This window comes from Thermobia domestica, chromosome 1, assembly GCF_964235325.1.
Source record: "Thermobia domestica chromosome 1, izTheDome1.hap1.1, whole genome shotgun sequence".
NCBI lineage: Eukaryota > Metazoa > Arthropoda > Insecta > Zygentoma > Lepismatidae > Thermobia > Thermobia domestica.
This window is the reverse complement of record NC_137454.1, coordinates 97,501,164-97,520,055: the sequence shown is the minus strand read 5'-3', so window position 1 is coordinate 97,520,055 and position 18,892 is coordinate 97,501,164. Positions and strand designations below refer to the sequence as shown.

At 35.4% G+C, this 18,892-nt stretch overlaps 1 protein-coding gene across 1 annotated transcript in view; it reads right to left on the bottom strand.

The window, feature by feature from the left end:
• Positions 1 to 18,892, bottom strand: part of JhI-21 (Juvenile hormone Inducible-21) — a 93,797-nt gene that overhangs the window by 38,836 nt on the left and 36,069 nt on the right. Inside the window, exon 2 of the mRNA XM_081761062.1 lies at positions 13,144 to 13,269. Within this exon, the coding sequence (XP_081617188.1) occupies positions 13,144 to 13,269 (126 nt within the window). The remainder of the gene's footprint in view (positions 1 to 13,143; positions 13,270 to 18,892) is intronic.

Below are 18,892 nucleotides of genomic sequence, written 5' to 3'. Positions count from 1 at the left end.
ACCAAAGCATTGCTGGTTGCCCATGATAAAATGATATATGGCTTTTCCTACTTCATAAAGTTCTAGCCTTTAGCTTCACTACTATTTTTACCAAAGTTTATTTTATTTGTAAGTTTGCTTGTCTATTTTCTAAACTGAAAGTACGTTAAATAAATAAATATTTTTTTTAAAAAAAACTAACTAAATTACCAAAAACAAGCTTCTAACTCTGTCTAGGGGCCCTGGAAGTTCAGGCCTGATGTGAATCAATCAATACTGAGAAGACAGCACGTTTCTCTGTCTTTTCAATGGACTTTTTAAGGAGTGACAATATTTATATTATTGAAGTATGCTGCTAAGGTGTAAAGTGAAATGTTCTCAACAGCGAACGAAATAAGGTTGTCATCCGCCTGTCTCTTGCCGCACATGTCAATTCTCGTGCAGAACAAGTGAAGTTTTCAGAAGTAACAATAGAACTTCTTACATTTTGTCAATTTCATTTTACAACTCCAAGCGACTAAAAGTGTGTGTGTGTGTGTGTGTGTGTGTGTGTGTGTGTATGTATGTGTGTATGTGTGTGTGTGTGTGTGTGTTTAATCAATTCTGAATGTACAAAAAGAAAGAAATAGCCTACTAATGCAGTCCATGAAGGGGGTGATTGCAGTAAAACATAATTTTAATCACATACCTTGTGAAGAATTTTACTAATCCTTGTTGCAAGAACATAACGCATTTCTTCGGTGAAAAATGAGCCATACAGACAAGTATCAAGCTGTTACTGTAATTATACAGCTTCAACATCAACACAAAGCTGTTTTCAGGATTATATATATGCGAGTCCGGCTTTTTAACGAGAAGTCAGGTGTTTTCCGAAGGAATATCGTACAATCAATTAGCTGTATATGGTAACCCTAGAATAAAACTAATAATAATAATAATAATAATAATAATAATAATAAATACTGATGATCTGATTATTTTAATTCAATTTACCTTCGGACAAACATTCGACATTCATCTCTTAAATTTCACTGAATTATTGATGTAATCACTGTAAATCGTCGATTTTTTAAATAAAGTACTCTCATCTAATTTTCGATTAGGATTAGGAATTAGATTTCGGGCTCTCGGCATCTATATCCATGTTATCCCGTCACGTATAAGGGATTATGTCCTTTGGCGATCACATTACCCGGGGAATTAGAGAGTAAAAATGGAATGGAGAAGGAAGGAAGTGGCCTGGGAAATTATATTAGGTACCATCCCGGCATTTGCCTAGTGTGAATGAGGAAAACCTCACCCAGGATGGCTGTCTGAAAAAAAACTTTACATTTTTTCGATCGAGCGTCCCCACCGGGAATCGAACTGGACCATTCATACCAATGGCGTGAGCGTTAGCGACTACGCTACGCGGGGCCACGTCTAATTTCTTAATAATAGCATACAGTGTTACTAGTTAAAAAATACTGACCAACTTCGATCTGTTTTGGTAGTAGAAAACATCTCAATTAAGTTTAATATAAGAGGTTTGGCATATTTTCGTTTAAAAACTATGTACAATGCGAGCCGAGTTAAAGACCTGATACGAATAGCAGCCTCACTATATATCTAGACCTACTATATAACATAGCCGATAATATAACACAATATAGTATCTTTAGTTTCAGTAGCAAATAATATAATACAACATAGGATCTTTAGCTTCAATGAAATTAACATCTTTCTGCTTATTATTTGTTTCCACATTATAATTTTGTATTAAATCCTAATAATAAAATTTTATGGAGAATAAATTTTTAAAAACGATAAAATTACTTTTAGATAAATTTCCATTCTTTATTGTTAGTTACTAGATCTTTCACTGATTGTACTTAATCGTAAATAAATATTGTCTGGTACCATAATAGATTTTATTTTTTAATAAAAAGATTAGCATTGCCGTCTACTTTCGTACTGTCAGAACATTGGAGACCTATTTTGACATGTTTCGTGAGTTTTGCTGTTGAAGTTTCTATACTTGTATGGCTTCGAGCAATGACCCAGTCCCGAGTTAGCCAAGTTCAAAAGGTTTCACGCAAGTGTTTCCAAAAGACACACACACGCATACTTATTGTAAATAAAATAGCTCTGATTTTCATATATTTGTCAACACATTAAAATTGTAAATACAGCATGTATAGTGTTAAAGTATAAAGTATAATGTGAGATTTGTATAACATTTAAGAAAATACCTACTACACACAGCTCAAGTGTTGCAGTAATTGGAATTTCTTTCCAATACTAAAAATCTGAAGAATTAGATAACTAACTAACACTATGTATGGCCTATGGAATCTGGAGGTGCAATGACGCGTTCACAAATTTCTCCATTGATTTCTGTTCTTAGCCAATTGAATCCCGTTTCTACTTTATCCTATTTCTGGAAGATCCATCTTAATATTGTCCTTCCACCTGCGCCTAGGTCTTCCTAATTAGCTAGCATTAAATTAATGAAAATTACAATGAATGGTGGGATCTTGAAAGGATTTGTGTTTTTCAAGGACGATTAAGTTGCTTCTAATATTTCGAGAAAGATTAGACATTCAATAATTTCAAGTGCCATTTTCCAGTTATAATGTACTTGTATGATCTAATGGAAGCTAATAGAAAAGTTATTGTAGATAATTCTCCGACAGACAAGTTCAAATTATCACTTGTTGAACTCAATTCACATTTTGATCAGAAATTGATTGAAGTTTATCAGATGCTATCATGAAAAGGATTATTCTTAGAAGATTAAACTTGACATGTGTTATATTTCGTACACGAAGCCCCTTTCCCTTCTTCTAGAACTGATGTAAAAGGAATTATTTATTGCATCAGCGCGAATAAGAGATGCATGATAACGCCTTTTGAACACGCGATCTTTCCTCCACGTGTTGCTTCTGTCTTCACAATTTCAATTTTATTTGATATACAACCAAACATTCTCCAAAAAAATAAGGAATATGTAGTTGTATTAGTAACCTAAATATGAAGATTCAACTTAAAGCAATGGTTAATCAGACAATGTCCTGTAACTAAACTCTTCCTATCAGACCACTACTTGTGCAGTACATAGGAATTGATTGAATCACGCACATGTCAGAATCATGACTGATTTTTAAAAGTCTTTCTTTTTAGATCTCCAATTCACCAAGAAAATACCAATATAATGTTAAAAAAAAAACGATGGAATGGCAAATTTTCCAACCGTCAATAGGTTTGCAACAGATTGCCATTGATGTAGGCCATAGCGTGATTGAATCATCTTACTGGGATCACGACATATTTTGGAAGACACTCACTTCTACCATGAAAATGCAAGAACAATGTCAAAAATACAGTAGAGTGGCAAGTTGGGTGGCATACATTTTTTTAAATGATGTATCGGGTCTTTTTGAGGCTGACAGATCATCTTTACATTTTTCTTCGAAATATTGTTCGAAAAATACGCATGAGAATTTTTATCTTCAAGCATCTCATTTTGTTCCGCTGGATGTGCCTGATGTTTCACATATGACTTATTATTAGACAATATTATAGTGAAAAGAAAATTAAAGTTTAGCACTCTATCGTCGGCTATACCTAATTAACTATACTGAGTACTGTCCTCTATTTAGTATCATAATGAAAAGCTTGAAGGTATACTTTAGTGTTAGTTTCATCCAGGGGTAAAAGTGAGGGGGAACGCGGGGGACGCCATTACCCCACTTCCAGAAAATATCGTCGGGTAGTTCAAGAGATTAAGAAACAAATATAGTCACTTTCAATATGGATCTGAAGTTTTTTGTTCATAGACACCGCTATTAATATATAGATTTTCGACAAAGTGAATACTTTCAAATATCTAGCATTAATATTAACAGACCAAAACTATATTCACTAAGAAATTAAATCTCGACTAAAAGTAGGGAATTCGTGTTATTATTCACTTCAAAATATTTTGTTGTCACAAATTTTGTCGAGGAATTCGAAGCTTATATAAAACGATAATCATGTTTGTTGATTGTTGTTCTCACTGGTGTATTTAAGGGGGGCTTCCGGGCTTAAGCCCTCCGAAATTTATTTACTATATTAAAGTAAATAAAATATTTTAAAGAGTTTTCATATTTCCAGGAATGAAGTTAGCAAAGCACCCCCGAAACAAAATCGTAAATACGCCACTGGTTGTTCTGTAAGTTACGGTTGCGAAACATGGTCACTTACTCTGAGTGAAGAATGTAGACTGAAAGTATTTGAGAACAAGATCCTGAGACGAATATTCGGACCCAAGAAGAGCGGGAATAGGGAAATGGCGGAAACTTCATAACAAGGAACTACATAATTTATACGGTTTACCAAACATTGTTAGGATCGTCAAGTCTAGGAGGCTCAGCTGGGCAGCTTATGTAGCCAGAATGGAAGAAAGTAGGAACGCTTTCAAAGTTTCAACTGGAAGTCCAATCGAAAAACCACCATTAGGAAGACCTATGCGCAGATGGAAGGACAATATTAAGATGGATCCGTTCAAATCTCGAATTCGACTTTTCCAAGATCATCATGCTGTCTTCTCTCCTATTGTAGTTCGAACGGAATAAAAAGGATATTAACTTTCGAACCAGGAATCAAGAAGTCATATATTGTAATCAACACACACACTTGTAACATGGAAAATGTACAACATAAAGAAACGCAAATCACGATCGTTAGAATCTGCTTTTGGAAAAATATGTTATACATATGCATCATGCGTGCAGACTATAGGCTAAATAGCTTTGAGCGAAACATGTTACATGTTATTATATTATCTCATCTTTCCTTTTAAATACAGCTCAATTTAATCATTTTGTCCGGGGAAGGTAATTCTAATTGCAATCTTTTGTAAACACTTTCCTTTACTTTTAATGACTGTGGAAACTAATTTAATAAATCAACGCATATGATGCTAAATTATAATGACAAGTCTGTAGCTATGCAATGAAAGAAAAAGAAAAATATGTTTTCGGTGTAAAACTAGTTTTTTTTTTCTACACGTGCAACTGCGTTATTGGATGGCACTTGCACACACGAACACAAGATTAAAAATACTATGTTCTTCCAGTGCAATTTGTCTGAGGTACCAAACTTTTACGATGTCAACCCCTTTCCATTACCACTTAACACCCTCCATGCCGGTGGGGGATGAATTTGAACTTCAAAAGTATCTGAAGTGTCACTATTCATCTCAGCGACTCCGAAAACTATGGATCGGGCACTAATATTGATGGTTTTCGATTAATTTTACATGTTACCCTCTTACCTCTTTGCCGAAAATGAGCCAAAAATTTAAGTTAGGTCAGGATTCACTCATGTATCAAAAATCATCGAAATAGGTGTACCAGTCAAGCATATTTTTACATGTCAGCCCTTCTTTGTCCCTTCTATGTTCTTCCCGAAACTGTTCTAAAAACCGAAGTTAGGGCAGGGTACTCCCATGTTATAAAAGTAATCAAAACCAGTGCACCTGTCTAGAAGTTAGCGAGCAAACATTGTTAGATCCCTTAAAACATCTGTCATGTTGTAAAATGAGTATTTTTTTTTCTTAATAGTGGCTAAGTAAGTATCCACTAACTGCTAGCATGATATATCTAAAGTAAAAACACTGCAGTATAAGTTCTCTTTGCAGCGCGGAGCCAGAAAATCAAGTTGTTTCTTTCATTTTCCTATGCATAATTATCCTATGTAGGCTAATGGAGATAGTCAATCAAACCTCAAACCAAGCATGAGACAAAAAAAAAAAAAAAAAACTGACCATATGGTTGATCGGAATTTATAAATGTGTATGAAATATTAGCTTGCACACGTAATATTTTAAATTCCCTCCACGGATAGGTTTACGATCTTGATCGTAAGCTATAGATAACTAGTGACGATCTGCAAATTATTAATTAATCGTCTATAAATGAAATGATGATGTCATTACTATTTACTCTATCATCGCTCACTTTATCGTTTTAGTCATCTTTGACAAAAGTAATCAATGGCAAACATGATTCAACTTCGTTTGTTCATTCTTAAGCTTATTACACATAAATCTCTTACGCTTTCTGTACGTTAATAGTGGTTCAGACCATAAACTGATAGACTAGTTCATAGTGACGTAGATGTATTACGTATGTGTGATGAATTTCTGCTTGTCTTACTTGGCAAATGTACAACACACGCACCCGCTAAATTCTCAGTTACCTACATACGAACTCACCATCAGCTTTACTCCGCAAATCCATTCTGGGAGCGTTAGATGTTCAAGATGTGGGCCCAGTGCCAGAATGTTTTCTACTACTGGTGCTATTAGTATTCAACGAAGACTAAATTAAAAGACTAGTCAATGTCTTCCTGGGCCAAGGGTGTCGAAATTTAGTCAGTGTTCCACTGTTCAGAAGTTGCATTTATTTATTTAAAGCTACGGCATAATTTTGTAAATTCTCAAATAGAACTCAGTAAATGAATACCTACATTGCAGAATCGAATCCGCCAAAAATAAATAAATAAATAAAATAAAATAAAATAAAATACACTCTGCTTTGACAATCTAGTTGCGTAAATTTGCGTAATAAGTATGGAATTTGTGAAAATGCAATGTACAGGGAAGGAGTTATCCTGCTCAGCCTCAACATAGATATCACGCCAGTACTAGTTGATACGACCAAAATAATAAACAAGTAAATAAGATATATTTCTAAATCCCATTCAGATCAAATCCAAAGTCTTCGATTACAAAACGATTTTGATAATTTTATTATTTATGTGGTTTAATTAATAATAGCGAATTTGTGGTACATATATTGTCCCCACAAACAACTGACCATCTAATATACCGGATTATTGAGTTGATTTTGAGTTTAACGTCCCTTTCAGCAGCGAGGCTATATGGAACGGGACCTACTGATTAACGTGGAATCCGAACCACATGAGCTCCCATTGGGAATCGAACCCAGGTATACCACGCCAAAGGCGCGTATTGTAACCGCTTGGCCACGAATGAGTTATTATTGCCGATCCATGATTGGCTTGCAACCATAAATTCGTCTCGTTCTCAGGCAGAAGGCGGCATGCTGATTGGACTTTTCTCTTAGCGCAAAGGCTGCGTTATTTTCTGCTCAAGAAATCTATACTCTCATAAACTCAGTTAGATATTTTAAGTTACAATATACAACTACTGATAATGGGCAAACCCAATTTCATTGATGCCTATTCAATCTTACTTTCTGGAAATTAAGAATAAAAAAAAAATCCAGTACTACTCATGATCCTTCAACAATTACATCTGAAGATCATTGCGGAGAATTTCGTCCAAATGCCTTGTTAAGTAATTTTTTCCTTCTGAAGTAATAACCTTGTTTGTGTCTTACCAGGTGTACAAGTATGAAATGCGGATTTTTTTTTTCTAAACAAACGTGTTAACTTCGAAAGAATGATAAAAATTACTTTATTCAAAGTATGCTCCATCGCTTGTTATACATCGTTCCCATCTTTCGAACAATTTGTGAAAACCACACCAGTAAAAATCTTCCCCTTTCGCTGCGAACCATTTTCACATCTTCCCTTTTTGCTGCGAACCATTTTCACATCTTCGTACAAACCAAGTGCTGCTCAGTAAGTGTGTGACCCATCGATGCAAACAAGTGATAATCTGAAGGAACCAAGTCTGGTGAGTAAGCCGTATGGGGTAGAACTTCCGAGGTGAGTACTTCCAACGTGTCGCGAACCGGTTTTGCCGTATGTGATGGAGCATTGCAATGAAGACAAATGACTTTGTGTTGCCTCTTTCGGTAGTCTGGCCTTTTTTCCAAGCAGCGAGCGGTTCAAATCGATCAATTGTTGTTGGTAACGTTGAGTATTAACGTTTCCCCAGGTTTTAATAGCTCGTAATAAATAATGACCTCAAGTCCCACCAAACACACAGCATCGTCTTTCTGCCAAAGCGATTTGGTCTTGCGGTCGATGTGGATGGAGCGTTTGGGTCTACCCATGATCTTTTGTGATTGGGATTCTCAAAATAAATCCACTTTTTATCCCTGTAACTATACGATGCAAAAATGACTTCCTTTTGAAACAAGCGAGCATAATCTCATATGTAGTTTTGGGCTTTTTCATTTGCCTGTCGTTCAATTCATGTGGTACCTATCTACCGGTCTTTTGAATTTTTCCCATCTCTCGTAGCCGATTTGAAATAGCTTGTTAACTAACACCCAATTGCTTGTTAAGTTGTTTTTGTGTTTGCGAATCATCTTCGTCCAACAATGCTTACAATTCCACATCTTTTTTTTTTTTTTTTTTCGGTTTTCCATGTTGCTTGTCAGCAACATCAACATCACCACTTTTGAAACGCCGAAACCATCGTTCACACATATCTTGCGATGGAGCATGCTTAATGTAAGCTTCTTGAAGTTATCGGCATGCTTCGGCAGCAGTTTTCTTCAAATGAAAACAAAATATTAATGCTGTTCGCGAATACTTTTTGTTCGGAATAAATTTCGGCATATTAAACACAACAGCACAACACTATTCACACATTTTTCCAATTTATCACTCGTGCGCGTCTGATATTTGTTGATGACACAACAAAATGGCGAAACGCATCTTTATAGCACAAACTGCATTAGTGCGGCATCAGTGATGCCAACCTGAAACATTATGAAATCCCATGTCGAGACACAAAAAATCCCATTTTATGTATGAATTTCCCACGTTATATTAATTAAGAGTACACTATAATATTAAAAATTAAATTTCACTGTGTTAGTCACTTTTTACAATATCTAAATGAATAAGCTGTAAATTTCGATCTTCTCGAAAATTCCCATATCCGCTGCTTTTTATCCCTTTCCAAGAAAATAAGGTCAAAAATTCCCATGATATGGGATTTTTCCCACAGGTTGACATCACTGTGCGGCATCTGTTGTGTGAAATCCGTATTTCATACTTGTACGCCTGGTATTTTCCCTGCCATCTTTTTCAAAGGTTACTCAAATTTGGTACATAGCATTTTTTTAAAAAAAATCCAAGGTAGTAGTTTACTACAATTTACTTCAGAAGTCATGACGGAAAAGTGAAAGACATAAAAACCACGTGGTTCTCAGCTAAGAAAATAAATCTTGCTCCTTCTTTGACAAGGTAAGATTATAGCTAATCAGAAATGAGCCTTTAAGTCACATATGATTAAGATTTTAACTTCATTCCGCACCTGATCATGCTAAGTTGTCGCTGTTGAGTAACAGAGCAAAATTTGTTTCCCGGACAACGATGGAATTTGTCTGATAATATAAGGACCAGAAAAGAGAAAAATAAATGAAATCTTTGAGTTTTACGTCCCACGATTATACCGGCTAGGCTAAAGGAGACGGCCTAAAGGTGATGATAAGAAATGAATGAAATGGTGGAATGAAAGTGGGAGGAAACGGGAAAACCCCGAGGAAATCCACGCACACGATGCTTGTCCATCATAAGGTTCACTTGGCGGGAGCTGGGATTGAGCCAGGGACCCCATGCACCAGAGGTGAACGCTCTACCACTGAGCCACCGCGACCCCCTGACCAGAAAAGAGAGTCATGGGATAATATCAAGATATGAATAAAACTTAAGATACTTCTTTTACACTAAATTTGAATTTGCATATGTTTAAAATATCTCCTCTATGTACAATTTTGCGCAAGAGTTGCAGTCAAAACCTCACAGGCGGTGGAGGTGGCTCAGTGTAAAGAACTTTCCTCTGGTGTATAGGGTCTCTGGGTTGATCCCAGCCCGAGGCGATAGATTATGTGGTAAACACACACCATCTGCATGGGTTCTCTCAGTTCATTCAATCATTATCATCTATACTATCATCAGAGTCTTCCTTAGCCTCGGTGCATAATCGTGGGCCGTTAAACAAAAAAGAAAAAGGTAAATAAACACATTTTCGAGGCTGTTTCCATTCATATTCACACTATTCTTCTTCTCTTCCTTTTCTTTTCCTTCTATACAAAAAATAAAGCATACAATTCAAATTTATTATAGAGAAATGAAAACCTTTAAATAATTTTCTTTAAAAAAGTTAAAATTAATTATCTTCTCGCCAGCCTAAAACATACAGACACCGCTGGTCTGTGTAAAATGCCTACTAAAATTAAGTACTCCTTCTGCATATCTTTTTATTCCTTAAACTCACATTCATCTCATATCATCAAGCATTAAGCTATTTGCGATTTATCAACAATGCCTTTTGGAATACGTGGCTTAAAAAATTCATGCAGCTCCCAATGTGTAACGCAATTAGATCTCCGTAGTTCCAACTTGCTAACATGTCATCTGAGTGACAATTCTAACCTGGATCATCTGAGTTTGAGTCTCACTTCTCAGATTCATTTACCTTGTGACCCCAAAATCAGCCGAATTCATATAGTTTCGACAGTTTTATTGCAGAATTTTATTGTTGATTAGCTTCTTCCCACTCTGAATAATAATTGTGGTTTAGAACACAGATTATACAAGAACATTTAACAAAACAATGTTTGAGCTAACCCGAACTATCCTTCCTCAACTTTTTCATTTGCTCTTCTATACAACCTTCTGTTCAAAACTCGAAGCAAAATTTTTGTTGCATGCGATATGAGACTAATAGTTCCATAATCCTCATATACAGTATATCTCTCTGGATTCGATTTCTTGGTCATCGATATCATGGTCCTCTTCAGGAAATCGTTTGGCCACTCCTATTTCATATATTTCATTGCAGAGTCGGAACAATACTTTCTTGCCCTTGTCTCCCATATTTTTACTGAATTCTATTTGTATATTATCTATTCCGGTTGCCTTTCCATTCCTAATCTCAGATATAGCTTTATCAAACTTATCCCGAAGGATACTAAACCCTTTATCATCCTCGCGTACTTCATTTTCTACTTCAGCATCTAGGCCACACCCCGCTACTCTCATGTAAGTCCTTAGCATATTCTTTCCATCTTCCTAAGACTTTGCTCTTCCCATTCTTATTTTCTACTTCCATCGTAATATCTCCTTATTTCCTCTGAAGTTCCATAGATCCCATTTTCTTGTGCATTTCGTCATATTTTCCACCTTCTAATTCGTCTATGTCCTTGCAGTTTCTTTTGTAAAACTTTTCCCTTGCTCTGTCTGTTTCCTTTCGTTACTCGTTAACTTCCCGTAAATCTTTCTCTCCTTTTCTGTATTAACATGTTTCTACACCCTCCTTTCCAACATTTTCTGCAACATCTGTTCTGTAACCCATAGTTTCTTAGCCATTTTGTGTTCGTGGTAACCTTCTACTTCTTCAGTGACCTACTGCATGCAACAATTAATATGCTCCCACCGTCTATTAGTACCTGCATCTATCCTCGTTTGAGTATTCTTCTTCAAATTCTTCAACGAAAAGATCTCTTACTTCCTTGTTTTTTAAACTTTTCAGCATTCAACATCTTGTTGCCTACTCTTCTTCCCCCTACATATTTCAGTTGAATTTACTTCGGTCAGCAAAAAGTTATGATCAGAGAAAATGTAAGCCCCGGGAAGTCTTCGCGTTCTTCAAGCTATTCCGATACCTGATTTGAATCATAACGTAGTCTGATATCTTCGGCCATATATTGAGGATAGTCATGTATATCTTGTGCTGATTAAATCACGTGTTTCGAATTACTAGTGAATTCTGTCTACAGAAATTAACCAATTCCTCTCACCTTTCATTTCTTTCGCCTAAACCGTATTTGCCTACGACACTATCTTCCTGTTTTTCTTCCACAACTGCATTGAAATCTTCCGTTACAATTATGGATGCATCCGTCTTCTTCCTATCTATAATTTCTTCTACTTTCTCATAATTTTCCTCCACTTCCTCAGTTGTATCCGAAGTCGTCGGTGCGTATGTCTGTATCACCACTAGATCTTCCTATTTTTCTTTAAGTCTTTAACATCATAACTCTACCATCAACAAATTCTACTTTCATTACCTTCTCTTTTAAGCACTTACCAAGAATTATTTCCACACTGTTATGACCGCCCTTTTCATTTCCTACGTAAAACATTTTATATCATTCCCTGTTCAACTCTTCATTACCTTCCCATCTAACTTCACAGATTCCTCCCAAATCTATATTGTTTTATTTCATTTCTTCGTTAAGATTTTCTAATTTTCCTCTCTACAACATGGTACGTATATTCCACGTCCCTATCCTAATCTTTTTGCTTTTGTTTGTCTTCCTTTCTCTATCTTCTCCACATTGTTACTCTGTCATCCAATAGTCCTTTCGAAGATATCCTCCTCTCAGAGATCCGAATGAGAGTGTACGTATTTCACCTCTGGAACTATATTTTGATCTGCGAAAAACCGTTGTACATATGTTTTCTTTATGCTGTCAGCAAACTATGGAAAAATAAAGTGCTGGTTTCCCATTGCCTTTCAAACCGCAGTATCCCAGCCGTTAAAGTCACTCCGACCACGCTTGAGACTAATGTCCAAGTTGCCGTACCAATCACTATGATTTTCGCAAAGTTCACTACTGGAGAACTGCTGCCTTCTGCCTGAATACTCTTCGTCTGGCTACTCCATTTAGACCAATTTGATAAGTGTGCCCCTTCTGGTAGTGAATTACAGCCTACATAGCTCTAAATTTTACACGCAATCTTCCCCGTCCGACACATAAATATCTTCGTAAACATGGTGTTCATCAAGGAGGACACTACAATTATGTACTGTATATATAGGCCTAATATCTATTGCTATTTTATTCTGTTTTGATGTAAAACTCCATATTTGGAGCCTACGTTCATCGTCCAGGAGGCAATCCTACGTTCACACGGCGCTTCTGGATCCACTACTCGAGCCATCACTGAAATGCTAATGATGAGGAACCAAATGAGTTCCAAAATAATATGTTTTCTTTATGATGAGGAGGAGTTCCAAAATAATGTTAGCTTGTGCGTTTAATTCTAAACAATATTGAAATTACAAATACGAGAAGAAATTTTTGAAAAATGCAGCGAGAGATAACCCGTCATTATGTTTTTTTGCTCTAAACTCAAATTTTATTTCAATGATATTTGCATTAACGAGTTGGAATTTATGAGATGGCAATTCTGCCCGGCAAAGGTTATACAGTACATACACATCAATTCTCAGTTTATACTCACCTGTCGCTATGTGAATTATTCCAGCTAGAATGATAGCAAACAAAGCTGATAACTTTGCAGCTGTGAAAAGGCTCTGAATTCTCATTGCCCATCGCACGCTGGCACAGTTTACTGCCGTCAGCAGACCTGTAAAGGAAATCAAAATATATATGTCATTATCATTGTGCTTCGTGCTTGTATTATTGTGAGGAAAGAACAAAATATAAACTGTTCAGTCAGCATTGATATCTTATGTTTTCCAGTCTATTCAAGCTTACGATAAGCATGTATCTAATTGAAAAAAAAATGATTAAAATATTCTGAAAGTTATCACTATTTATGCTTTGGTCGTATCTTTATACAACGAGAGACGGTGAGACTAATTCCTGTATAGGGAAACACTGACCTTCATTGGCTAGTAAATGTCCTACGGTGTAAATTTGGTCCTCCAAATTTACCATTCTCCTTTAAATTTACCATTCTTCTCCGCAAATATACATTCTTCTCCGCAAATTTACCATTCTTCTCCCCAAATTTACCATTCTTCTCCCCAAATTTACCATTCTTCTCCCCAAATTTACCATTCTTCTCCCCAAATTTACCACTCTTCTCCCCAAATTTACTCTCTAAATTTACCACTCTTCTCCCTAAATTTACTCTCTAAATGTATCATTCTTCTCTAAATTTACCATTCTTCTCCCCAAATTTACCATTTTTCTCCCCAAACTTACCATTCTCGTTCAAATTTACCTTTCTCTCCCCTTAAAATGTACTATTCTACCTCCAAATTTACCATTCTCCGATTTGATAGCACTATTTTCAATGAAAAATTACGTTATCCCCAAAATAATCTCATTAGTGCAACGTGGGTCCTAAAAGCCATCTGTGGGCATCCCTATATGTACGTACTCCTTGTCAAGTTGAGCGTAGCGTCATGCTTAGAGCGCTAGTTTTCGATGCGTGTGGTCCCAAGTTCAAATCCTTGCAAGCTTCAAAATGCAGTCGCAAATAGTGGATCAGGATACTATTGTGATAGCAGGTCGAATTGGATGAAAATAAGTAAAGAATAAAATTAATTGGTAGGGTAAAAGTGATAACGAATAATTGTTGGTAATCAAAATCCACATTTATATATTAGATTCCCTATTTATATTTCTATAGATTATAGTTGCTCATATTCTTTAAGAATCTTTCTATACTATTTGAGAAAAATATTTTTAGGTACGAAAAATTTGCAGCAATACGGCGTACACGGTAATTAAGACAGTCTCCAGAAGAAGATTTGTTCGTGACAAGCTAAAGGCCAAAGAGAAACACGCTCTTCTACAGTTCCCTTAACCTCTGTAAATTGTGGCAAACAATGGATAGAAAGACACAATGTTCCTCTCGAATTCCGACGCTGATCATACTAACTAGGATTCTTCCACGGTTTTCCTCAGTTTCATCAGGGAAGTGTCGGGGTAGTATATTTAATACATAAGCCCTAGCCAACTTTCTTTCAGGTATCCTTTCCGTCATCCATAGCTTATTATTAATATTTCCAGTATAACATAATCTATATCATTCTTCTCCTTAGAGTAGTGGTTCCCAACTTCTTTTTGACTAACGATTTACTTTGCTGAACGCTTACAACATTGTGACACACTTAATAGTTTTCATCCCGGCGAAATTAAAACACCGCTAATTTTACAGTAATTATGTGATATCTTCAAATACATAAAAGATAATCGAAATGTGGAACAAGAGCGCCCTAAACAATATCATTTTACATGAGATATCGTTATCACGACCCACTTATCTGCTTTCGATTTCTGGCCATTTTGAAAATCGGCATTTATTTTCGCGTTTCTAAACGGCTGGAAACGGAAAGCCACTAGGAGACTTGTGATAACGGTTCCTCACACAAAATAATATTGTCTAGGGCGCTCTTGTTCCGCATTTAAATTATCTTTTATCTATTTGAAGATATCACATAATTACTGTAAAATTAGCGGTGTTTTAATTTCGCCGGGATGAGGCCTCTTAAGGTTGCATACTGGGCGGTATTTCACCGGCCTGGCCGGAAATATCGCTGTTAGTTTGATTAAGGCCGGTGACCAGTACAAACGTCTTACCAGCCCCTTTATGAATGGTATTTTGAACTCTGTAATCCAGAATAAAATATCGAATATCGAAATTCTTCAACAAAGACTTTACAAAATGCAAATTTTTTGTTGTATTCGACATTAAGCCAGGGATGCAAATAAGCACTCGTCCAGGAGCGAGTGGTTCATCGGTGCGGGCGAGTATTTAATATCATACCGAAGGTAAGCAAATGATTTTTATTGTGAGATGTGGGCTAGTAGCTTTTCTCTGGGGCGATTAAAATTTTGTTGCTTATTTACATCCCTGCATTAAGCGATATATATGTAACGTAACGGGATAACATAGCTACAGATGCCGAAAGCCCCGAAATGTAAGTCCTAAATCCTAAACGAATCAATAAACACGCTGTTTGTTTGTCATAATGCCAATTTATGAAGTGAGAAGAAACTTCGAGTTATTTCTTTTAGTTTCAGCAAGAAACAAAAATCCAATAAAACTGATAAATCATGAATCCAATGTCATATGTAGCAGTAGCATTAATACATGTAAAAACCTTTGCCCTCCACATTAGATACCAAGAAAGGATAGTAACGTTGCGTCATTTTGTGGTAGTGATCACGTATTAAACGTCTGAACAACGAAAATAATGGAGAGAGGAAAGTTTATTGTAGCATCTAACCTTCGCTCTATTATATTTTATGTATATATAAATGTCACTCTCGTACGTATAGTACAAGCGTTCTTGAAGCAACACGCCCATAGAAATAGAACCAATCAGCAAAGATGGGTAAGACTCTCATCTACTTGTAATCTCTTGCCCTAGATTATTGTTATTTGTATAGCAACAATATTATATATATATTGTTTTCTTGTAGTCATTTGTTAAAACTTTAAAAACAATTTTAGATTGGATCCGCATTCCGATTTCAGTTTGAAACAGGACAAGTCAAAAGGTTATGTTATTATTATTATTGTCAGATTATAAATGGGATTTTTATTATTTGTAGCTGTTGGCGGCAAAGTTCAATAGTATGATCATGGCCCTCAGAAATATTTCTTTGGTCCAGTAGTGATCAAATGGTGGCCCGCGAATATATATATATATATATATATATATATATATATATATATATATATATATATATATATATAATGTACGTAACATCACACGATGATGAAGGCAAGTGAATGATGATGGAAGAATTGGTGAAATGAGGAAGTAGAAGGAAACAGGACTACCCCAAGACAACCCACGTACACCATGTTGTCCACCACAAACTTACTTGCTCGGGAATCGAATCAGGGACTCCACGCACCAAAGGTAAGCGCTCTATCACTGAACCACCGTGCCTCTTACGATTTGTTCCTAAATTTATTTCCATCCCTAACAGAAAGGGTGTAACTGGCGATCATAATACACCTGAACTGAAACTTGACTTATAACTGAAAATATTCTCTTTAACCTACTTTGTTACAAAGGCTGTTCTACAAGATAAGGCCGTTGGTACCAGGCCGATTTTTAACCTACTTCAAAAAAGAAAAGGATGACTTTTTAATTCAATCTGCTTATAGGGCTTATATAATAATAATAATAATAATAATAATAATAATAATAATAATAATAATAATAATAATAATAATAATAATAATAATAATAATAATAATAATAGAATTTGGATATACTCAGGCACAAGTTCGACATAGGTGGATCGATTTTGATTATTTTCTCTCTCTCTCTCTCTCTCTTCTTTCTTTCTCTTTCTCTTTCTCTATCCTTTTGTTTTGTTTTGTCCTATTTGTTTGAAAGAGTGTATGTTCCAGGTGTTCCTACGTTCTTTAAAATTTGACTATAAGCGTTCGGGCTACACCATGAAACACTTTAACAGATATCGTGTTGACGTAGGTTAAGACTTTTGTTGAAAAAAATAAAAACAGTTCTATATTAGAGAAATGTAGATTTCATACAGTTACTTTCAAATTATCGTATCTCAAGGCCTTAATCGACCTAAACCAGGCTTTCTCAACTTATTTCATATCAGGATCTCCTTTTATCATACCCCTTTGCCGGCAACCCCTATAAGTATTTTCCGGTTTGTAATAAGTTTATTATTATTATTATTATTATTATTATTATTATTATTATTATTATTACTTATCACTTGTTTCTGTCAATAGTAATTCAATAAGCAGTTTTTCACCAGTTTTATTCCTCTATTATTCCAACTGTTTTTAATTTTTTTTAAACAATTTAAAATTTTCTTTAACTGTTTTGCTGTTTTTAACAATACAAGTAAATGTGATCATAAGCGTTTCTAAATCAAAATAAGTAATTAAAAACAATGTTTAAAACGTATATTGTTTCACTATACTAGATCTAATTACATTTATCTTTTTCACCTCTGTTCACGACTTCCGTGACTTCCTCTCGCGACTCCTCCTAGGGATTTCGATCCCCAGGTTGAGAAATCCTGGTCCAATACACATCAAAACAAGAAATGGGATATGCAGAATAGAACAAAGATTCAGAAAATGTATGACTTTGTGGACATTCAACAAATCATCGCCTCAAGCGGAGAAAGAAGCGAAATGGTCCTGTGAAGTACGGTTCTTATATTTTGTCCTGGTCTGTAGTTCCTTATAAATTGATTATCAAAGTGCGTCGTAGAGTAACATTAGAAGTGTGGCTACTAGAACGTTTCTAAGCGTAGTTCTGGGCTCACGAAGCAATTAATTGTTGTTGATTGTAGCTTATCGTCCCTTTCATCTGCGAGGCTATGTGAGACGTGGACCTACTGATTAACGTGGAATCCGAACCACATGATCTCTCGCCGGAAAATGAACCCGAGTCTCCCACGCCAAAGGCGCGTACGCTAACCGCTTAGCCACGAGGGAGCTCACGAAGCAAGAGGAAGTGGATTCCGATAAGAAACTAGAAACAGTGACATTCAACAAGTTGATGCAAACCAATTTTTCGGTTTTCAAAAAAAAAAAAAAAAAAAAAAAAAAAACGGGTTTTAAAAAATTTTGGTGATTTTTTCAGTTTTTTTTTTTTTTTTGCGTCAAAAAGAGATTGCTTCTTCGTTAACTTGTTTAGAAAATGAATACACGTGTACTACAAGAACAAACACTGACACCGGCTTCAGAGAAAATGACACTGGTTTCAGTTTTTTTTTAAAAAAATGTAGAAAAGGAAAAACGGTTTCGGTGGAAAATTCGATACATAAAACAGTTTTGCCGATCATTAGTCACACATCAGGAAATGAACATACGCCATCTGGCTCTTCAATAGTCGTTACAGTCCCTCATGAACTTAGTTTTCGATTTTAATAAGCATTAACTGGGAGTAAAGTTCTGCAGTTCAATATAGTTTATTGTCCTCTACTCGCATCAAGTCCACGAGTGTTTTGTACTTTGGCAGCTATGTATAGTTTTTTTTTTTAATCATTTCGTTTCAACAGCAAGAAGCAGAAGCGGTAGTTTCACATAATCAAGAATTTCTCAACATCCACATTAAACTTTAAAAAATACAGAAAATTTGGCAATCTTTGGTTGTTCAAAATAAAAAAAAAAACTGAAAACAGTCAAATTATTTTTTGTATGAATAAATAAATAAATAAATAAATAAATAAATAAATAAATAATAATAATAATAATAATAATAATAATAATACAATAAAAGAAAGGA